Source organism: Lingula anatina, chromosome 3, assembly GCF_051362555.1.
Source record: "Lingula anatina isolate TDL-2025a chromosome 3, LinAna3.0, whole genome shotgun sequence".
Classification (NCBI taxonomy): domain Eukaryota; kingdom Metazoa; phylum Brachiopoda; class Lingulata; order Lingulida; family Lingulidae; genus Lingula; species Lingula anatina.
Genome location: NC_141769.1, coordinates 7,723,119 through 7,746,835, shown reverse-complemented (window position 1 = coordinate 7,746,835; position 23,717 = coordinate 7,723,119). Strand labels below are relative to the sequence as shown.

Here is a 23,717-nt window from a genome sequence, read left to right as displayed (position 1 = left end):
CTCTAAAGTATGGTACACTGTTGTAAGGCACTCAAGGCTGAATAGACGACCTTTATATAACAAAAGTTTTTTTCCTGGAAATGTTAATTATATTCTGTTATTAGGTTTATCACACATTTTAGGAATATTACATTAATGTACATAGTGAGCATGTCTTTTAAATAACAAAATATTAACCTTCCTGGGCAGTTCAACTCTTCCCTTAATTATCAAGGTAAACCATCTCAAAACCATCCAGAAAATTACAACCTATATAAATAAAACCATTTTTTGAGTTATAAGTTCCTGGTTTTTTTTAGTCATTCTCATAATATATAACATGCATGGTATGTCTGTATTATTGATAATGACTAATGAATAAGTTAATTTACAAATGGACAACACTATAGGAATGATAGAGTTATTTTTCAATAAAAAAGTATTTGAAATTGATAGCATTTAAAGTAAAAGTGATGTGATATTTTTGTTTTATTATCAGCTATAACCGTCGCTCCTTGGGGATCCGAGCTGTCAGAAGACTCAATATGAGTCGTGGAGGAAAAGAAGGAAACAATGCCTTCACCAAAGTAAGTCTTTTCTTTCTTTTTTCTTTTTTTATCTCCAAAACCATGCAGAAAATTGCAACCCAGTTTGTATCTCATCCTTGGGAGATTCTGCATTTTTACACTTGGCAATAAAATTGAGAAAAATGCTATTTCTGTTTGAAATGGGAAGAAATGGAGGAAGCCTTCACAGAAGTCAAACGAGAAAAGTAGTTTTCCATTATTTTTTAGCATTCTCTGTTTCCAACCTTTATCTCTGTACCGTCGGTAAGACTTCAGACTTTATTTGACACAAATGGATCATGCATGGTAGAAAAGCATGCCTTTGATTTTGGCCTGATCTTGTAAAATTGTGTTTTAGATAAGTGTAAGAGCTAGAAATACCCACCAAATCATTTTTTTTTCTCTGTAAACAGTGATATCAGGTTATTTTATTTCCAAAACATTTTTCAATTATTAAAGGTTGAATTGCCATAACTCTTTGGAAATAACTTTGAAATAAGAACACCAGGCTAGTTATTGATTTTACTTTTCTCCTACTTTATTTATTTATTTATTTATTTATTTATTTATTTATTTATTTATTTATTTATTTATCTTGCAGGATCTAGATAAAGATGATGATGAGGAGGAACTGCTGCCATTTGTCTTGAAGCATGGTGTTTCCGCAGAAATGTTGACATTTTTAATGGTCAACAAGTTTTTAGATGTAAGAGAATCTGTAACTCCTTAAAGAGGGCATTCCTCACTCTGTTAGCTTTTTCAGGCTGAAACGGGATTTTTTAATAGACAAATTTTAACAAAGTTTTTTTTCCTATCAACATCTGTTATTGTAAATTGCAATTAATCATTAAGTTGAAAGTATAAATAAAATAAGGAAACATTGCTGTTTTTACCATGTTTCATATGAATTGAATTCTTAGTACTTGCCGATTCTGAATTTTAGAAAAATGAGGTTTTTGAACATATCTACATGGCTGTGAGACACGGTCATAACAAGTTGGCTTGTAAGTTGATGGAGGAGTATGACAACCAAGGAGGATATGCCATAGGAGGGTTCAGTAACTTCCACAAAGAAGTGAGTGTTTTGTCTTCAATATAATTGTGAGCAATGGAGGTTTTTCTTCCTTTTAAGGTTGCTGAATCTATAACTTGGTAATTTATGAAAAATTGCTAATTTTTTAATCAAATTTTAAATTGATGAAAAAAGTAAATCGTTCCAAAAAAGACCAAATGTGTTTTTCTGACTGTGAAGAATTACAGTGAATTATAGAAAAATCTGCTTAGAATTTTTAATAGAAAAGGATTTAGTTTTTTATTGCCATTAAATAATAAAAATAAGAAATTAAGAAATTTTGATTTTGTTTAAAATGTTCTGTCAGAAGTGCCATTTTTTTCAATCTTTGCACCTATGTCTGTGTTATATAATTACTGTCTCTTTAAAATAATAATTTTTTGCACTGTTTTACTTGCATTTTGATTCGCACTGGCCTTAAATATTGTTATTTCTGAATTGAAAAAAAAAAGAAGTATACCAACTTGATGATCAATAAGTGGACTTTATGTCTAAAATTATTATTTTAACTTTGTACTTCAGGCTCTGACTTTTGATGGGAAGCAAGATTGGAAAGCACCTATAAGAGAAGCCTCAGCCAAAAAGAAAGCAAATCAAGAAAATATGAAAGTAAGAAAATTGAATGGGCTTCTTTTTTGTAAATAAGATAATTCAACTTAATGTTAGGTACAGCAAACATCTATAGAATGAAAAACAAATCATCCATTCTTAGCATAGGTTTTCAAGAAAAAAGGCACCTAGCTGATGGCATGAAGTGTCATAAAAGAGGGATATTAGCGTTACCTATACTTTCTTTTGTTTTCCAGTGTTCACCTCCATATATCTAAAACAATTAATCCAAGTATTTTTTCAGGTCCATTTTTGAATTAAGTTAAGCCTAAAAAATTCACTGCAGTCTCAGTCTCTTAAACACAACATAATGCAAGTCAACTTCAAAACATTACTTCAAGACAAAAATTAGCTTGCCTTCTTCAAATTATTCAAATATTAACAGAAAAAAAATAACTTCAGATAACTCCTATCCACTGTGCTGCCATCAACCCCAATGCTAAATACCTGGCCAAGTTGTTGTCTGCCGCCCCTGAGTACAACCTGATGGATCACGAGATGCGTAGACCTGTACATTATGCTGCAGCATGCACTGGCACTGGACCTCTGGAGTATCTGATTGGAAAGTAAGTGCAGGGTGTAGCTCTTATTTCTACGCGCACTGTGTTCTGCTGTTACGTAGTGAGTGGTGGTAGTAGTAGTTACTGTAGTACTTGTAGTAGTAGTAGTACTAGTGTAGTAGTACTTGTAGTAGTAGTAGTAGTAGAAGTAGTAGCAGTAGCAGTACCAGTAGTAGTAGAAGTAGTAGCAGTAGCAGTAACAGTAGTCAAAGTAGTAGTAGTTTATCTAAGGTTTGCTATGATAAGCTACCCTAGTGTTTCTTAATCTTTTACATTGTAGTTCAGTTTATTTCAAATTACTCAAATTTAGAATTAAATCTAAATTTAAGGGGTGTAAGTACATCAGAAATTGACAAACAAGGCTACAATCCTCTTCTGATAGCAGCAGAAACAGGCCGTGAACACAATGTGGACTTGTTGCTTAAGACAGCAAAAGGTAGGTGACGTGGGCTGTGTTGGGATTTATTGTCTTAATTACCTGCAGGCCAAATTATTTCAACCAAAAGTCAGACAAGTTTTTTAACTTAGACCAGCAGACCCAGACTTATTCAACCTTATGCTTAGAATCCTTTTTAAGTTGCTACATACTCAAAGAACCTCTCAACTGATTCATCTCAAATATCTTTTATTCAAAACATATTATGAAATCAAGATATAGATTTTGCAGCTATTAACCAAAAAAGTCGAAATTCATGACTTCAACCATCTCAGTGTTTCAGAATAATCAATGTTTTTTTCTATTCCTTTTTTTCCACAGCTCAAGTGTCTGCAGATGAACCAGTAGGCAAATATGGTTTTGGTGGATTGAATGCTCCAAACAAAGCCTCCATGTGCCCCATACACTTAGCCATTATGAATGGTCATCAGGTATGTTGGTCTAAGTACGGGGGTCGGTTTTGTTCCAAACAACTTCAGTGAGAAAATTTGTCCTTACTTTTCATTTGTTTAGGTAGACTTTGGTGATTAAGGGAGAAGTGTTGAAATTTTCAAAAAATAAAAAAAAATGTAAGTTAAACATAAAGGCCTAACACACATTGTGTAAGAATTTTTGTTTCAAATTTTCTGCAGAAAGTGGTTGAGGTACTATTGAAATACGGGGTGGACATTGAAAAACCTTTGAATGCAGACAACGGGAAGGTGACCCCGCTTATGTTAGCGGCCAGTAAAGGGGACGTTGCCATGGTGAAGTTACTCATAAAGCACAAGGCAAAGATTGAGAAACTTGGTTAGTCAAGATTTTTCCCCATCACCTGAAAATATTTTTTGAAGGTGTAGATTATGAACTTACTCATAAAATGCAAAAAAGTCCTAGGCATATTTTTGTAAGATTGTGATCATGCACATTTTGGGATAGAGGAAGTTTTAAAAAGACAGAGTGATTTAGATGTTTTAAACAGTTTTTAAAAAGAAATATTTTAAAAACGTAACAGCAATTTAAATTGCACATGCTTTATTTAAAAATTCTTTCAATCTCTGTGTTTTCAGACAAGTTAAAGCGTTCTGCTTTTATGCATTCAATCATCAATGGCAATTTACCAGTTGCATCATACTTAGCCAGTCTGGGTGCAGACATCAAGCGTCCCGACAGCTCTGGGAACACATGCTTGCACTACGCATGTGCATATGGCTGGTACTTCTGCATGAAAATGCTGCTGGATGCAGGCGCAGACCCCAACCTCCCAAACGACTGGAAGGTACGTGATTTGGGTCATTTCTACTGATATCTTGAGCCTGCGTCACAAAAAGTAACAATTATGGTCTCACTGATAAAATTTGATAGCAGATTTAGAGAAATCAGCTTTGTAATATACTTAGGTTTAGAGCATTACACAAATGCTTGGCTCACAACATGAAGTTGACACACATGAATTGACTACTGTTATCACTGATAGTAACAATATTTATGAAGAAAATAAGAATTTACTCCAACAATTGGATTAATTTTTTAAGTTTATTAAAATAAGTATATATTATATTTGCAGTTGACACCTTTAGGAGTGGCTTACTTGAAGGGTCATCGAGGATTATCTGAGATTTTACTGGATCTTCCAGGGATTGACATAGATTTCAAGGATGAAGGGGGTGAGATGTATTCAATATTAGTTCCAGGTTCATTGGAGCATTAAATGTTTGCCAAATTTTGATAATGATTTATCCTGGTTTAGAAATGAGTAGAAAGTTTCTCTGGAAGAAAATTCTTTAACAATCATTATTGTAGTTTTGGGTTAATTTGCAATTGAAATTAGTTTCATTCCAAGACAAAATATGTCAATTTTAAAGAAATGTGTGAAAGTGTCCATTAACAAGCTTGAGTCCAGTTTATTAAAAGATTTTAAGTGATTTTTTGTTCCACTTACAAGAAAAGTGAACCTCAGCAAATGCATGTTTTTCACCTCTTGTACATAACTTTCCAACAGATTAAACTTGACTGTATGATTTTTATCTTTCAGGGAAAACCTTATTACTGAATGAGGCTGCCAAATGGGGAGAGAACCAGTATAAGAACATCTGTAAGCTGGTCAAGGACAAGGGAGCCAGCTGTACAGTAGTGGATAATGATGGCAATGGTGCGGTGAGTACACTCAGGACACTCATGCTACTTCTTAGGATTAGGAAATATTTGTTAAAATATGTAGAAGAACCAAGAATTGTAACCAAGTGATGTGATGAAAATCAAATACTTTGGTTAAAGAATTGAAGTATGAATTATGAATATATCTTCTTTCAGCTTCATCTTATAGCCAAGCAGACTCTGCCATTTAAAGTAGATGAGGTAAGTTGGCAACTATATATTACAGTTTTATATGATATAAAATCTGACGGAAAATTTTATGGAATTGTAACTAACTGTGAGTGTGAGATGGAGATTAGAAGCAATTTTTACCTTAAGTTTGATTATTTAGAGCAGTCAAGGGCTTGAATAGGTGTTTGGTTTGAATATTTCTTCCTTGGCATTATTTAGCATATTGTGTAGCTGAATGAAATGATATATCAATTAAGTTGGTGGAAATTTGAGATTTTTTTTGTAAAATTTAATTTTTTTTTTTCAATTCCAGTCAGAAGCTGTGGTTCAAAACTGGATATCAGATACTCTGAAAGTGGTGGAATTACTTCTAGAAAATGGCTGTGAAGTCAATGCAGAGAATGACAAGACCACACCTATCATGCTGGCCATCAAACAGCTCCAGCATGCACCTGCTGATGTCAAGTCTCATCCTTTGGTAAGTGACCTCGTGACCTTGAATTTTTCTGGTAAGTGACCTTGAACTTGACCTGTTACTAGGTCATCTTAAGTCAGACAGGCCCACTTCAGGTTTTGTCATCTGACAACCAACTAAGGGTCAATTTTTTTCTGTGTAACTTGACCAACTGATGATAATGGTTGGACCCGTTTCTAATAAAATCCTGTATTGACATTTTATGGCTTAAAATAAAAGCTAATGGAAGCAGATGTTAGTTTTAATATATTTATCAGGGGCAGATCCAGAGCTATTTTCTGACTGTCTTCCAAGTTGTTGATCCATCCTCTATTTTTGACCATCTTCCGACACAAAAAATTAGATACCCGTCAATGTAAACTTGAAAATCTGACCGTCTTCCAGAAGACCCAGAAGACGGCCTAAATCTGCCCCTGGTTATCTAAAATGCAGTCCACAGTGTTACTACTTAAATTGCCAATAAAATTGGAGTCAGACCAGCAAAATTACTTAAATTTATTTCATTCTCAGCCACTCAGTAGATTTTTAGACCTGTAGAGCAGACTAAATTATACCCATTGAAATCCAAATCTACTGTTTCTATCATCCTCAGATTACTAGGAACCTGCAGCTGATCAAGCTGTTGCTGAGCAAGATGGCTGAAGTCCCAGACCAAGAAGATCTTTTTGGAGAGAACATCCTTCACATGATTGCTGAGCATTGTGTCATGAAGCCAGTGGGAATGGAACTCCTGGACCTCCTGCTGGATATGGAAAAAATTGAAAATAAGGTACATTTCATCATTGTTGTTCTTCAACATTAGGTCTTGGACCAAAATTCCAGTTTGATTCATGTAATCGATATTAAGCACATTATGACTAGGATATTGCCACCATTTTGTTGTATCAAATACCAACTAAAGCAAAGATCTTTGCATGTAGTGAAGTGCTGGATACCACCATTTAATTATTATATTTTATTTTTATAGAAGAGTGGTGAGTCAAGCAGCAAGCTTCAAGACATGGCCAGGGTTCGTAGTGGAGCTAATATCACTCCCCTAATGGCTGCAGGGTTTGTCTACAAGTCATCCTCCGTAAGTTTATACAAATAGTAAAAGTATACACAATCTGTGCCAAGGACATTTATTTTATTAATTTTTAATCCACTGGTTCTTCTGACCTTTAGGGTCTTAAATTTAATGGCCTAAAACAGTAACTGTGGCCAGTAACTTAACAAAATTACAAAATTTTGCTGATTGTCCCAGGTAGAACTAAACTCACTGACAAGTGTTAAAGTTGCAGACTGGGCATGATAATAGATGAAACATTAGGTGATTTTAAGCATTGGCAGGTATTTTATTCCTTTGATGTCAGATTTTTTGGCTTTGTTTGGTGGTAGTTAGAATATGTTAACTTTATCAAAGAATTTTAAAATATTAGATATATATGTTGACTTTGGTCTTAATTTTACTGGAACATGTTTTGGGATGTTCTGAAATGGCCTTACATATTTTTAAAGAAATAATTAATTATGAGTTTCATTTTTTGTTTCAGTATACCACAATAGATGAAAAACATCCTCGAGAACTTATTGAAGGAATTTGGGTAACTGGCAGAGCTTTCATCAAGAAGCTCATTGATGTATTCAACAGTGAAGTTGAGTACAGTTTTGAGGAAAAGAATGGAGACAAGATAACAATAAGTGAGCCTATTTTTTATCAAATATACATGTGGCAAATATTTAAGAAAAGATGGGGTGTATATATTTATTGACAAATATTTTGTTGATTGGACTACTGTAAGCAATGTAACAAATTTATATGACAAATTAGCTGTTTTACAGAATGTTCCCTTTGAGTTGTAAATTTAATTTAATTTGTTTGTTTAATGGTTTTCATTTTAATACTTTTGACTCGGAAAAGACAAAATGTTCTAGCTAACAGTTGTGCAAGTTTTTGCCAGTCATATGTGGAAATTTCATTGGTAATTTGATACTGAAATATCTTTAAGTCCTTTGACAGATCAATAAGATTACAAGTGTTTACATTGAAATCATCAAATGATGCATTTTGTCAACTTAAAGTCCAAAATAGTTCAAAATGAAAACACAATTTTAAGATTGATCATTTACATACACAAATATTTCTCTTATGACAGTCCACAAAAGTCTTATGTTCTACATGGTGGACAGCAATGAGATTGGAATGACAGTGGACGGGGAATATAAACGCTACCCAGGACTTGAGATGATCCTGAAGTACAATCCAACCATAGACCTGCCAACCAAAGAACAGCAGACGGCTCTCATGGTGTCAGTTATTAATGATGATTATGTTGCTGCAGACCTACTGGTATTATTTTTTCAACTTTGTATTTTTGTAAATCTCCATGTATTTATCTTTTATATAAATATAAATTAAAACTGATAAATTTCTGCTAGTTTGGTACCGTTATTCATATAGTTTCTTTGCTTATTAGAATAACCAAAATGATTTTCTTTCTTACACTTGATTTTGGCACGGGGCTTTCATAAAAAAAGAATTGCAAACATATCAAAGTTATAGTTATTGTCATTTTTCAAGAAATTTCAGTCATGCAAGGAGCATCTTTATGTGAACTAATTTTGATTTGAGATTGATGATGTTCTAAATTCCAGCTTAAAGCAGGAGCAGATGTTAACTTCCGCTGGATGAAGGACGACTCCTCTGCAAACCAATGTAGATATACTTCTCTCATGTATGCAGTCAAGTGAGTATACACACATTATATTAACACATTTCATATTCACATATACACATCACATATTTACATATGCACATCATGTATTTACATATACACATCACATATTGACACATATGCACATCATGTATTCACATATACACATCACATATTTACACATATGCACATCATGTATTCACATATACACATCACATTTTTACACATATGCACATCATGTATTCACATATACACTCTTTAATACAATGTACTATGAGATTGAAAATGTTCACAGAAATAGGCATATTGATAATTTATAATTTAATAATTTTTGTGGTAAAAGTTCTGTTTAATACCAGCCTTGGGTATTCAGGAATGTGCCAGTGTTCCTTATTTAATGCCCTAATTTCAGTGCCATGTCTTTGCCAATGACCAAACTGCTGGTCAAATATGGAGCAGACATCCACGTATGTGAGGCTAACACTGGAAATTCTCTCCTTCACATAGCTGTCCGTAACTATTGTACAGGTAATGTCCGTAACTATTGTACAGGTAATGTCCGTAACTATTGAACAGGTAATGTCCATAACTATTGTACAGGTAATGTCCATAACTATTGTGTAAGCAATGTTCATTACTATTGTACAGGAAGTGAATGTGAACAATATGTATAGCTTGAAATTGAGAATTAAGTGGTGTTTTTTTTTTAAGTAATTTCAGAATTAATCTTTGAGATTTGCAGCCTGGATTAATTTGTGTGCAGCATTTTTAATTTTTCTTTTGTGATATATATTTTTTACTTAGACTAATACATGAAATGATACTGTTATCTCGATTGAAATAAAAAAATGACATGGAACTAACCTTTTTTGTAAGGAAAAAAAAGAATAATACAAAAAATTTCAACCCAGATGTTAGTCTATTTTATTTAAAGGAGATCTGTATTGGTACTTTTCACTAGAAAAGTGATGGAACGTGAGAAAATTGCACTCAGAGCCTTTATTTACATGGTTGAAAGTTTTCAGGATCATGCCTGATTTCAGAATTTTTCAGTTTTCATTTTGATCGTTTTTATTTTATTTCCATAATGTGTAAATGCAATGAGAAATTGGAAGCTATGTTTCAGCCATGTATTTATTTTTCACAGGAACCAGGACAAAGGAGAAGCTGGAATGGGTCAGATACTTACTGGACATTGGCCTGGACATCAATGTAAAGAATAGCCACCAGAGAAACATTCTCCATCTTGCTGTCAACCTCAGCACAGATAGCGCAGACGAACCTCGCGACCTTGAGATGCTGTTGATAGAACGGGGCGTGGATGTCTTTGCATCAGATATCAGGGGGAGATTGCCACTGCACTACGCCTTTGTGAAGTTTGGCAGGTTTGTGAAAGTTGAACACAATAAATTATACATTATTTATAAATATAGTCCAGTAATCGTTATGTTTGCATACACAAAGAAAATAGGTGTTACTAATTGACTGCCAGATATGGTCAATTTGCCTTTAACAAGGTCCTGACTGCTATCCCAGGAAGTATTCACTTAATAACATCTACTCAGTCTGTTAAAAGGTTTCACCCAGGTTGTCCAGTAGCAAATGTATACAAGTAAGCTTCATAATGTTCTGTTTGTGTACAAATTGTGATCTTTGGACCATGTAAAAGTTTCTACAGAAAACATCAGCAATTACAAAAGCTGGTTCCAGTGTGTGCCAAAAGCTTTCCAGCCTACTGGTCCTTCATTCTGCCAGGGTCTAAAATTTTTCTGACTAACAGAAAGAAATTTGCTGAAATTTCTAGGAAAATTCATTTTTTGGCTACATTTAGCTCAAGCTGTTGCCTTAAGGGCTTTGAATTTACATATTAAGAGTACATTTAACTGAAATATTTCAGGCACACAGACAGCTCTCGCACAGACCCGATAGAGATGTGCAGCATCTTGGCTAGTGCTATGAAGAATAAGGGATTGGATACCCCAGATAACTTTGGCCAGGCTCCCCTTCATACTGCAGCATACAGAGGAGCAACTGTTTCCTGTATGTTACTGGTGCAGGTAAATATGCTTTTCTTCTGAAGTTCTGTAGTCCATTGATATTTTGGATAAAAATTGTTTCATTGAATATTATTGATTTATATGTACTTGTATATTTTACCTTTTGTTACGTAGCATTATTGTATAAATTTTTGAATTCCATTTTGATATGTTTGTTCAACTTCTTTAAAAAGGTAACGTGAATTTCATAAGGTATAAAAAATAATGAGATGTGTAATTTTTTTACCAAACAGAGTTTATTGTAGCCTTTGCATGTGACTTATAAACAAGTTGGACCCACTCTTGAAATGAGTGTCGCTTTGCTGGCCAACACATTCAAAAATGTTTCTTCATGAAATACTAAATTAATAAAATCCTGAGTACCACAAACATGTGTTTCTTGATTGATTTTTAACCAAGAAATGGAAACAAGTGATTATGTTTTGTTTGTTTTGTTGTTGTCTTTTCAGAAAGGAACTTATGTTGATGTGGAAGACAATAACAGCAACACTCCTCTGACACTGGCTGTGTTAGGAAAACATGATAGGTGAGAGTTTGTTGAAGCCAGTAACATTGACAGTGAATTACTTTGCTGCAATACAGCAGTTGTTTTTTTCTTCAGTCAGCAACCAATATTGAACATGTTGTATACTTCTGATTCCATCTTACTATAATAGTTTAGAAACATCAAGATACACATTGGAATGGAAAATGGGTAATTTTTCAACTCTTAGACCAAAGGTTTATGAATTTTCAAATAACTTGTAATAATGTCTTTGAATAACGAGAAAGGATTTTTTGTTCTTAGCTGTGCTCTCAGCCTGATACAGAAAGGAGCAGATGTCAACAAAACAATTGTTGTCAAGCATCCTTCAGAGTCCAAAGTTGCGCAGAAACAGAACCCCAAGTTTATTTTTAAGCCAGCTTACAAATGGCTGCCTCGGCACTGGCCTGCGCCCCCAAAACCACAGATTGAGAAATTTCCGGTTTTTCAGGTAGTGTAATTTGGTAATTCTTGAATTTGAACTCAGTTAATTTACTATGATTTTCATTACCAGAAAAAGTTTTGCCTGTCATCTACAGCAGTGATGTGTCTCAAGAGATCTAAAAATAGCATTTTATATTAATACCCAAAAAATAGAGAATGTAGAGGTTTTGTAAAGTAAGTTAAACTCAGACTAGAAAAACATGTTTTAATGAGTAATGGAGAATGAAGAATCTTAGAAAAATGAAACACTGAAAGAATTTAGTCATATGGAGATTGAGATTTTTGTAACATATTTAGCACATGTTCTAGTCAGAGTTGGTTTCATGATAATATAAAAAGACTTATAAGGTATTTACATTCCTTTTAAAGTAAAGTATAAAAAACTTTTATTTAATATTTATTTTTCCATTTATTTATTTATTTTGCTTTGGTTCTTTCTATTAGCAACAAAATACTAATAATAAAACATATTTTCAGAGGGTAGTAGAAAATGGCTGGCAGGGTGTAAGCTATATTGTCATGGACTTGATGGAGTCATTTGGGATGAAGTATGCAACTGCAGTGGAGGCAAGTTAGATGTGATGTAACAATGTCTATGATGTCAATATTTGTATGATGTCACAATATATATTTGTGATGTCATAATTTATTTGTATGTCATGATATTTAAGAGATGAAGTTAAGGCAAGAGAGTTTGAAATCATATGGTACCATTACTTATTGTGCAATATAAATGATTTTAAAATTTTTTATGAAATTTTTAATATCTCTTTAGCACAACATTATCAAATCAGTTTTTCTTTGACCTAGTTTGCAGAAAAAATCATTTTTGAGAGAACAGTATACTGTTAGAATGAAATCCCATTACCCTTTTAATGTTATCACTTTTTTGTGTTAGATTTTTTTCATTCATTTTAAAGTGTATTTTTAAAAGTATGATCATGGCAAAATGGATTCATCATATATCTGTGTTCTCTGCATTTCTAGATCTTTACCAAATTTCTTTGAAAGAAAATGAAAAAAAAAATGTTTTTCAATTTTTCAGATTGCATTTCGTATCCAGAAGATTCATTTCGCTTGCTCTTTGATCAGGAAGCAAGTGGATCACCAGAAACTTCTCACTGTGAATGATGACCAGCGCAATCTGCTGCATTTGATGGCATTTGAGAGCAAGCAAGACAGGCCAAGAGATGTGGTGTTGGAGGTATTTATTTATTTGTTTGTTTGTTTATTTGGAAAAATTATAGAACGTTTAACACACTAATAATCCCATATGCCACTCTCTTCACTATAGGATTGTTTGAAATTTTTCAGGGGCCACAAATGCTGGTTTATTTATTTGTTTGTTTGTTTGTTTGGAAAATTATAGAACTTTTAACACACTAATAATCAGATATGCCACTCTCTTCACTATAGGATTGTTTGAAATTTTTCAGGTGGCACAAATGCTGGTTGATAAAGGGGTCTCCCATAATGCAAAGGACAAACATGGCTGCACACCACTGCATTATGCTGCAATGAACCATGATAATCCTCTTCTAAAATTCTTATTGGGTAAGAAAAACTTTAAAACATATTGTAGATTAATATGCATATCTTATCTTGTAAAACAGATATTTTTGTTGGTCTAGGTGAAACTTTATGTATGTTGGTTAACTGGAATCTTCTTGTAACTTGAACAGATTTTTTTTAGTTTTATGAGTTTTGCAGAATCTGTTGTATTATTTTAGTAAAATAATGCATTTACAAAATTGTCTTTTTCTTTATTTGACATTATAATTATTAAATTTGACTAGAAAAGGGGAAGCTCAATGTCTCTTTCATTAAGTGAGGTGGAAATTATCTTTTAGTAGTAAACAAAGCCATTTCCTGCTGGCTTGAATAAATTGGCTGAGGCTGAAATGAATTTGAATACGGTAAATGACATAATGATACCCCAAACACATAAATACTGTTATACCAAACTATTCAGTATAAATGACTGTCATACATTCATACCTTCAGATCGACAAGATGTTGATGTTAACATGGTGGACAATTACGGGCGTACCCCTCTGGCTGCGGCACTTTGGAACAACCCAAAGGAATCCCAATCCACGTGCCAGAGTCTTGTCTACAAGCATGCCAAGACTGACATGTTATTTGACTTTCCACCATTGGATTTGTTTAACGGGGCCTATGACAATGCCTCGCGCAAAAATTGTGACTATTTTAAGCACAAAAATTCGGATGTTCAGCTGACTGTGTTGATTGTGGCAGTAGTTCACAGGCATGAACAGTTGTTGAAGTCTTTGTTGACGTGGAAGGACCAGTCTGTGAATGTGGGGGACTCCAGTGGAGTGACTCCCATTATGTATGCTGTGAAAACAGTGAGTAAAATATAATATTTTCTTTTTTTCTCTCTTCATAATTTTCACAAGCAACTTGCTATTCACTCTTAGACTAGATGTTTCATTGTCCATTGGACTCCTTTATGTGTCAAGTACAACACTAAGATGGCACTAATGTTGGATTTCTTGCAGCACCAAGGGGGTGAGGGTTATTTTCAGGTAAGCATATTATTTCTTAGATGTCAATTTTTTATGTAGCATACTGTTTCTTATATGTCAATTTTATTATTTCCAGAATGAAATCAACTTGGTAAAAATACTTCTGGATCAACCTGACATAAAATTGGACTGCAAAGATAAAGCAGGCCAGACAGTTGTCCACCATCTTGTAAACTCTATGGAAAAAGCATCATATGACAATGTTGATATTTTGAAACTTCTTGTGGATGCAGATGTCCCTGTAGATGTGCCCGATAAGGCAGGAAAGATACCATTGGATTATGCACTGAAGATGGCGCCAGCATTGTCTGCAGAACTGCAAAGGATTATGGGAAGAAGCAAAAATCAGATGGTAGGTATTATGTAGGAGACAATATGAAGTAACTTACTAATAATATAGGTTTAATCCTAGGTAAAATGTGTTCTTTCGAATAGAATTGGAAAGTTTTGGCCTAAAAACAAAATTGTTTCAAATCATATCCTTTTAAGATACATATTATTTCAATAAAAGAGATGACTGCAAAGCAGATGGACAGCAACACACTTCGCTGAGCACATAATGTGGCATAGATCATTGTTATTGTGACCTTGCTGTCAAAAACACAAATTTATTTCACCATTTACCTTCAATCTTCTTAGGTCATATTCCTTAGGTTTATATCTGGACTTGCCATAAAGTTTCATCCATTTTACCAGTAAAATATAGAACCGTAGTTGTAGAAACTTAATCAGAGAATTTTCTCAGTAAATGAGTATTTTTTTTGGATTTCATTTTATTGAGGAAACACACTAGTAATTTTATTGTAAAGAAGGGCTTGTATATTAAAACTCACCAAAACACCCTGTTAAAAGCCGTGGTTTGATTTTTAAGATTTTAATATAAATCCTGTAGAAAATTCCCAAGTTTCAACCCACTCTGGTGAAAGATGGAATTGTGTGGAGTACTCCACCACCAGATGTCTCTGCTGATGCCTTGGCCATGAGGGGCCTATTGGAGGCAGAAGAGCTAAAAGAAATGGAAAAAAAGAAAGAGCCAGTTGCATCTCCAGATTGGAGAGCAATAGATTCCAGTTCACCAAAAGAGAAATGGTAAGATGGTGATTTGGTTGCAGACAGATAATATTTTTCTTTCCTAAAAAGATTGCTGTTTTATGACACACATGTTCTTGACCCCAATGTGTAACATTTAAAATATCAAGCAAACTTTGGCCCTTTAATTCACACTGAGCAGTACAGTTTTCTGTGTCGCACTGGTTTGAAAGACAACTTTTAAACGTGGTAATCACATAAAAGAGGCACCTTTAAGGAGCTCCCATCCTTGGTATGGCCAGTTTAACTGGGTTGGTGCAACTGAACCCCCCCATATCCTTGAACCCTAACTACATGTGAGGACTAGTGGCACTGGTGTGATACTGAATACTGCACAGTGCCACTCAATGTGAAAAGGGCCTTCATTAAATATTGATCTGTTACGTACTTGTCCTTTATCAATATTGCCTTTCATTTCAAAAATTTTAGTAAATTTGTTGTGAGTATATGACTTGGAAATAGTTTTATAATTTTGATTTGATATTAATTTCATTTAAAACATCTCATCAGGGGTCATTAGACAAGATTTCTCACCAAAGCCTTTGAGAAAAGTTTACCTGTTTATGGCTGAGTCACTGTTTGTTGTTTTGTAGGGAGGTTGCAATGGATACCGCTCAAAACATTCCTTATGACATCCTGATGACCAAAGTGGACACTAAGTTTGGCAGCTATGGACTCTACAATTACTACAAGATGCAGGTAGGTTTCCATTTTGATTGGCAGGTGTGATTGTTAATTCCTCTATTACAATACTTGTCAATATTAGCATAAAAATGTTTTTTGATGTTTTTCTTATAGAATAATATATGTATTCATTCTTTTTTATATACATAGATTATCCATGATCAGGAAGGTCTGTACGTTTTGTTTAACAATTGGGGTCGTATTGGGGACTCTGGGCAGTTTCAGAAGACCCCCTTCAGCACCAGAGAGGAGGCTGTTGACGAGTACTGCAAAATCTTCAAGGCTAAAGCTGGCAATGACTGGAATAATTTGAATAAGTGAGGAAATTTGTTTTAATCAGTGATAATAATTTTAAAGGGAATTTATTGAAGGAAATTGTAAATTTATATTATATTTGGATTTTTTTTTTTCATTTTTGGTATAGATATATTGGTCGTATGGTTATTGATTTGTATTGCAAAAATATCATGGGTGACACACTGAATAATCAAGAAATAAGTACCTTTTTTTCACATCAGCCTTCATATTACATCTTTTAAAAACTTAAATGATCAAGGGGACAAATATCTGTCATTATGCACAAGACATATTTGTGGTCAACATAAAGAATAAGAATTATAGTGGAAACTGTTGACTACTTCCAGTTTTGTAAATCAGCCAAAGAAATATCGTCTGGTATCAGCAGACAAGAGGAGAAAGCAGACACGACCTCCTGTGAACTTTGACCTTCATTCTGACCTTCCATCAAAACTGCCCAGATATGTGCAGGACTTCATCAAGGATATTGTAAGTTGGGGTATTTTTTCAGAATGAAGAATATTATTATGAAAGAAGAAGATAACAGAATCTGATAAAGGAGGCAGAGTTTTGTGGAAAATAATTTAAACCTTGATAAGATTTTCTTTCTTTATCTGACTTTATTCAAAGCATGGTTAAAGTATTTAGTGGTATTGGTATGTCAGTCCTCGGATTTTTTTTACCCTTTTTGAAATGACTTTAATTTCAGTCCAGTGTATCTATGCTGACTAAACAGTGGGAGCGATGTGGAGTGGACCCTTCACTCTTTCCATTCGGGAGGATCAAGAGAGAAACATTTCAGAAGGCTATTGACCTTCTGCTAGATATCAAGTATGTTTGCTATTTTTTGTACCTGTAAATAAGGGACGCTTAATTTTGGTTGTAAAATGTTGGTTATTTTTTCAGGTCTACTTTTGAAAATGATCTTAATGGCTTTTTGTGTTGTTGTCATCAGATCCTTTTTAGTAAGGCAGTTATTGTTGAAAAACCATGTGGAACTTGAAATCATGTTTACGTTTATCTTATAAGCACATTTCCTAAATGGCTTTAATTTTGTAAAGTTGTTTTATTATTTTACTTGATCTCTCATATTGATATTTTGATTTTTAGACCTCTGGTTAAAAGGAAAGATGAGTTGAGTAGAGATCTAACAGAAGGAAATTTACCAGACTATCAAGATGTCTGTGAAAAGGTAAGATGCCCTGAGATTTCTTTTTTTGTATTTATTTCATTCAAATGTTTTTTTTTTGCTTGTCCATCTGTAACATAATGGTCACCTTGGAAAATGCATCCTATCAGCCATTTTTGTTCCCTACTTTTGCACTAAGATTATTCAATGATTTTGAATTGATGATATTTTAGATCCATGAGCACAGCAGTGAGTACTACCAACTTATTCCCAAGAATGGATACAAATTTGAACGTCTGACTCCCCTGGATAGTGAGAGGTCAATTGAGTCAGAGATCAACATGATCCTCTCACTTATGGAGTTGAACTTCACGGAGAGAGTGCTTTTAGCAGCCCAGTACAGAGTGAAAGGTAAATTAATATGTAGTTTAAAGGCACGCAATAAGAATAAAACCTTTTCATAGGAAAAAAAAACGAATTTCCTTAGTAACTCTAATACTTTTATGGGTAAATCCTTTTATGTTGAATACCAAGGTATACCTTTTACATATAGTTGGCAAAATTGTGATCTTTAAATAGAATTCAAAGTTTCTTATTTTTGAGTGACTCTTGTAATGGAGATTGGTGATTGTCACTTGTAAAAGTAAGAATTAGAAAACTGAAAGCATGAAAACAGGATTATACGTCATAATTTTCTCAACAAATGAAGTATATTTTGATGATAAAGAAGAAATTGTTGGAATTTCCAGGAAAATTCATTGTTTAGTTGTTTAAAGGTCTCATGTTTTTAAATGCATTTCCATAAAAAGTGCTCTGCAAATTGAAAATATTATACTTAGTTAAAACCTTTTGGTTCTATGTTATACTCCTAGAATTCAGCAATTTGAAAAATATTTTTATAGGGTGTCAGATAAATAGGTAGGAATGAGAAGCATCTCTTGTTTTAACAGACTTTATTATGATCATAATTGTATTTATATTATACTTATTTTCTCTACAGAAATCAATCCCCTAGATTACATATATAGAGCTCTCAACTGCCGTATGGAGCTGCTGAAGGAAGAAGAGCCAGAAGCACAATATATTCTCAAATACATATACAATACTGAAGACACTGGATCATATCGGAGATATGGACGTGAGTATTTCCATAAAACTGAAAAATTATTGCATTTAAATAAGAGCATGGCCTCAGACTCAAACTTGTTTTACCACAATGCTCAGTGTGTGAGTATGGCAAAGTGCAGGAATTCCTGTACCAGCAAAGGACATGGTGTTCAAATTTTTCATGTATGACAGTTGAAATATTCAACCCAGTGGCTCTCTGTGTTATGAATCTTGAGACCTCAGTAAACTATTTGAGTAAAAGGTTGACCCAGACCTGGAACTTGTTTCACAAAGGAACTTTACTCTGAAAATCAATCTTATATTTTAGACCAAACTTTCAGTCTACGTTGACCAGTCCAACTAAATCCAATATTGGATGTGTTTTATATCAAGAAAAATATTGCTCATGTGTAACCTTATTTAATAAGCCTACTATCTAATTGATTTTTTATGAATAGAAGTAGACAAGATTTATTTTATAGTAAACATAAGATTGAAGAGATGTATTTCTAATGCCCACCTTTTTTGTTTGTAACTTTTAGCCAAAAATGAGCTCAATGTAGAAGCCATATACAGAATCGAAAGAGAAGGAGAAACGGAACGAATCCAAAACTGTACTGTGGGTAACCGCATGTTGCTATGGCACGGCACAAATACATGCAACCTGACCAGTATTTTACACCATGGCTTGCTGATAGATCCTCCAGATGTTGAAAAGCATGGCTCATTGTTTGGCAAGGTAAGGAATACTGGTCTACCTCCAGCAAATACCTAGCTGACTGATCTGGGATAGTACACTGCTGGATGGATACGGTAAAAACTTGAAAACTTTGTCACTTAAAAATTAATTTATATTTTAAAATGTGTAAATCCGACATGGCCATATTACAAAATTATCAAGAGGCTCATTTTCAAGTGTGACAAAATTGTCTTAGTGAAGAAAGTTACATCAGTAGGAACTCGTCTTACGACTAAATTTTCAAGACCGACTAAATTTTCAAGTTTTTACCATAATAGTATTTGCTCTCCATATGGTATAAGTCAGTTTTATCCAACATTTGTTTGTTTGTTAAGATATCCCAAGAAGAGACTTTGAGTCATTGCTTTGTATTTGAAAATATTACTAATCATTGAAATGTTAAAATAAAAACAGGATAACCATTATCTCTTACTACTTTCAGGGAATTTACCATGCCGACACCTTTAATAAAAGCCAGGGCTACTGCAGAAACTATTACTCTGAGACGGAATCCAAATATATGTTATTAGATGAGGTATGTTAACTTTCTGTCTGATAAAGACATAGCATTCAAGTAGGAATGGGTACAATACTGACTGTACACAATGTCGAAATATGGAAAAAAGCTTATAAATAACAGAATTATAACTGCATAATATTATTGGATTTCAAGCCATGCAGATGGCAGCACTGACCACAGGGGTCAGTATTTACATTTGGCAGTGCATTTATGGCTGGCATAAACATTTTTTTAAATAAAAATTAATATCACTGAAAAATGTATGGAAAAAAGTAATAAAGAAAACCTGTATATCTGCTTTAGGTGGCTGTTGGTAAAGTTGAGGAAAAGTCCAACTTTAACCACACGGAGACTTCTTCAGGCTATGACAGTCTGCTGGGAGCAGGAACTCAGATCCCAGAGCCTGGACATGACCTGACACTGGCTGGTGAGTGGGGATAATAATAATAATTATAATATAATTATAATAATGATGATGATAATAATAATAATAATGAGTTCTGTACATTAATCTGAGCATTGTGTATTATATTAATAATTATTAATAATGATTAATTAAAATCTCAAAATTCAGGAACACGTAAAAATTTCATATTACAAATTTTAAGTACTAAAATATGACCTCAAGTACAGCATCTGCATAAGTACTGCCAGAATTGTCAAAATGGAGGAAGTGGCAGCTTCCAAAGTGTTATTTATATGTAGCATATTAAAAAATTGCAAAAACCCACATTCATGATTTATTATACCTGCAGTGTTGCAGCCCACTTTTATGTTTAAGTGTAACGTCTGTTACATTCTAAAATCAGACATCAGTTGGGTATCATCTTTGTCAGTCATATTTTATAAGGGCTGTACTCTGTTATCTTTATATGACTTGCAGTATGTTGAGGAATTGTAAGTTTTCCAGTAGTGAGCAGACAGATTATTATTGGTGTCTGAAATCTGGTATTATTAAGGGCACATTTTGGCAAAGGACCATAAGCTTACTAAAATTGTGAATTGGCATATCCACGTTTTCATTTTTTTCTATCCTTTTTTTTTTTCCAATGGCATACTTGTTCAGTTAAAAATATTCTTCTGTTTGTTTTGTTTCCTGTTTCAAACATCACCATTGTATTTTGAACTCGAACCGTTTCCAACAGCTTATGAATTGGGCTGCTTTTACCTCAGTTTTAACTTTTGCAGACCATATTTATAACCTAACTCAAAGCAAGCCTAAACTGAAACAGATGGAAACAAGGCTGACATATGTCAGGTCTTACAATATAGAATTAGTTAGTTGATATGAAAATATGAGTGATAGTAATAGCAAATTTGTTTCTGCAATAACAATTATTTATTATTTCTTTATTTTTCTTCAGGAGCTAAAATGCCACTTGGAAAGATTGTGAACCGCCCCCAAAAAAAAGAAGAATATCATTACTATAGCCTTAGCTATAATGAGTATGTTGTGTATAAAGCAAATCAAGTTGCAATGAAATATTTGGTGCAATTTCAAGGATATTGATTTAAACAGACAAAAAAGACAAGTTCACTTTACTTCTAGGTTTGTTGAACTGAAATAAACAAGTAGTTAAAATGACTGATGAAGTCCTAATGAAATATTCAGTGCAATTCATAGGAATTTGATGTATTATGTGAGTGGCATAGTTTTAACTGCAATGGCCATTACTAGTTGTGAAGCACAAACAGTAGAGGGCAGCACTTAATAGCTAGAACTGACAAGACAGGACAATCCTAACCATCTCATGGATACTGGACACATGGGGCAGTATTGGCCATGGTCAGTATTTACCATGGGCTGTGCATTTATGGCTAGCACAGACATTTTTCCAAATTAAATTTAGCTAGGCTTAGGAATAGTGTTATTTTTATTTATTTATTTATTTATTTATTTATTTATTTTTTTATTTATTTTGTTAATCTACCATAGACATATATTTGAATATGACCATGTTTAGTTTATTGATTTAGACATAGAGTAGGCGTGAAATATAAACTATATAATGCACACTATTTGTGTGAATTTGAGAGAGGATATTGACATAATTATGTAACAGAAATCAGAAGTTAAAAGAGTAATGTTCCTTTGATATGGAATGCAATAGTATATCAACAAATTAGGATTGCATCCTGTATTATGTCAAATTTTATCAAAATACGTTTTTTTTTGTTTTTTTTTAATTTTGCATATACATTGTTTATTGCTGTACTTGATTATAGAATTTTTTGTTTCATCAGACTTCATTTTGGTCAATTATACTAAGGATAAAACAAGTTAGAACTGCCTTGAGTGAAAGCTGAGAAAATATAGGACAATTCTTTTATAGGAATATTGGTCAAATTATAGTACCAAAAATTATAAAAATGTTGTTGTTGTTTTTCATTTTTCATAAATATTTATTTATAAATTATATGTTTACTTTTGATGCAATTTACAGACTCATATGTATGGTTTGATAGTTACCATTTTTCAGAAAGATGTGACTCTGTGTTGAAAATTATTGTCCTGTATTTCCCCTATTCAGCCATTGTTGATTTGCTTTGTTTTACATATTTTTACATATTTGATTGGTTAAGTTTGCACCTAATGGGAGCCTTAGGTATATTTACAGGCAATATATTTTATCTGGAAACGTGCAATGCTTATGCTTAGGTATGGACGTGTATGAGTGTAGTGTGCAATTTAATAATTGATGTTTCAACATGATAGTATGTATTTAATACGTTTATTCGGAATCTATAACCATGATAATCCATTGTACCCTGTAGTTTGCAGAATGCAAGGCATTGTATTGTATTGTTATAAGGAGGGAATACTTTTAAGTTGATATTGTAAGGTGGATAATAATTTAATAGTACCTGTTACTTGCACCCTGTGATTTATAGTGCTAAGAGTGACTACCCTTAACCCGGTGTGACAGGAATGGTGGTCCTAAGAAGGGAAGTTTGGGTTCCCACATGATGAATACAGGTTAGGGTTAGTTGGAGTATTGGCGTTAGTATATGGGGCAAATGTCACCCTTACTAAATTTTGGGAACCGACTACGGTTACCGCGCGCCAGACTACCATTCCTGTCACACTGGTGGAACGAAACCGAGGGTCCATGTGACAGGCTTTGGAAGTCAGGGTTGTCACTTGTGCATACGATTACAATTGGAATAAACGTGTGGGTGTTGTGCAGGAGATTAAAAAACAGTTCATAAATCTGTCTGAGTCCCATTTTATGTGCAACACTACTTTTCAAACCTTTGGAGTTCAACGTTCAATACTGTTGAATGGAGCGGTTTATTGTGTTGTTATGCGAATTTGCTTCAAAAAGCAGACGGCACATTTGCCAATGCATCCTTTGAAACTTGCGAACATCCGTTTAAGATTTTTTCTGGGTAGGTGGTCTTTTTTTTTCAAATATCCAGTTATTCAGCTTATCCGTAAGCGCGCAACGGATCTGCATATATTGTTAAACGCAGACGATGTGAGCGATAGTAAACTCAAGAAAATTCACTGTGCTAGCATGGGGCTCTAGTTCAAGTGGAAGAGCGTTCGCTTAGCATGTGTGAAAGAAACGGGAATCAGTACCCAGGTTGTCCAGTGTCGTTTTCTGATTTTACCGTTTAATTTAATTGGAAGAAGGGCATAATATTTTAATATTGAAGTTGGATAAATTAAGGATTATTAGCCAGGCGTCTTTGTCTGATTTTAATTATGCGTCGTTCAAAAAATTTGCCACAGGCATTAAATAAAGAAAAAAAAGACCTTTGTTGAAAACTTAGAGATTGCGCATGTTACCCATGTGTTTAGATAAACGAAGCAATAAAAGCTATGACTAGATTATTAACAAAGAATGCCTGAAGTATTATAATGGCGGACTTTGAATA

General features: G+C 33.7%; 1 protein-coding gene across 2 annotated transcripts in view; it reads left to right on the top strand.

The window, feature by feature from the left end:
• The window catches only part of LOC106170329 (poly [ADP-ribose] polymerase tankyrase), a 38,585-nt gene extending 15,537 nt beyond the window's left edge, over positions 1–23,048 (top strand). For both annotated transcript variants that reach the window (XM_087008133.1, XM_087008132.1), the window contains exons 10-49: positions 479–566; positions 1,147–1,251; positions 1,489–1,620; positions 2,140–2,226; positions 2,629–2,792; positions 3,116–3,222; positions 3,544–3,653; positions 3,855–4,011; positions 4,272–4,480; positions 4,769–4,868; positions 5,237–5,358; positions 5,515–5,559; positions 5,843–6,007; positions 6,597–6,773; positions 6,972–7,076; positions 7,537–7,684; positions 8,140–8,333; positions 8,639–8,730; positions 9,110–9,225; positions 9,845–10,082; positions 10,595–10,754; positions 11,204–11,280; positions 11,542–11,728; positions 12,199–12,288; positions 12,767–12,925; positions 13,158–13,275; positions 13,726–14,090; positions 14,347–14,622; positions 15,163–15,359; positions 15,953–16,058; positions 16,194–16,360; positions 16,688–16,829; positions 17,050–17,171; positions 17,451–17,532; positions 17,703–17,880; positions 18,470–18,607; positions 19,119–19,315; positions 19,758–19,850; positions 20,139–20,262; positions 21,200–23,048. In XM_087008133.1, the coding sequence (XP_086864259.1) occupies positions 479–566; positions 1,147–1,251; positions 1,489–1,620; positions 2,140–2,226; positions 2,629–2,792; positions 3,116–3,222; positions 3,544–3,653; positions 3,855–4,011; positions 4,272–4,480; positions 4,769–4,868; positions 5,237–5,358; positions 5,515–5,559; positions 5,843–6,007; positions 6,597–6,773; positions 6,972–7,076; positions 7,537–7,684; positions 8,140–8,333; positions 8,639–8,730; positions 9,110–9,225; positions 9,845–10,082; positions 10,595–10,754; positions 11,204–11,280; positions 11,542–11,728; positions 12,199–12,288; positions 12,767–12,925; positions 13,158–13,275; positions 13,726–14,090; positions 14,347–14,622; positions 15,163–15,359; positions 15,953–16,058; positions 16,194–16,360; positions 16,688–16,829; positions 17,050–17,171; positions 17,451–17,532; positions 17,703–17,880; positions 18,470–18,607; positions 19,119–19,315; positions 19,758–19,850; positions 20,139–20,262; positions 21,200–21,345 (5,785 nt within the window). In that variant the 3' untranslated portion in view covers positions 21,346–23,048. The remainder of the gene's footprint in view (positions 1–478; positions 567–1,146; positions 1,252–1,488; positions 1,621–2,139; positions 2,227–2,628; positions 2,793–3,115; positions 3,223–3,543; positions 3,654–3,854; positions 4,012–4,271; positions 4,481–4,768; positions 4,869–5,236; positions 5,359–5,514; positions 5,560–5,842; positions 6,008–6,596; positions 6,774–6,971; positions 7,077–7,536; positions 7,685–8,139; positions 8,334–8,638; positions 8,731–9,109; positions 9,226–9,844; positions 10,083–10,594; positions 10,755–11,203; positions 11,281–11,541; positions 11,729–12,198; positions 12,289–12,766; positions 12,926–13,157; positions 13,276–13,725; positions 14,091–14,346; positions 14,623–15,162; positions 15,360–15,952; positions 16,059–16,193; positions 16,361–16,687; positions 16,830–17,049; positions 17,172–17,450; positions 17,533–17,702; positions 17,881–18,469; positions 18,608–19,118; positions 19,316–19,757; positions 19,851–20,138; positions 20,263–21,199) is intronic.
• Positions 23,049–23,717: the final 669 nt, after the last annotated feature.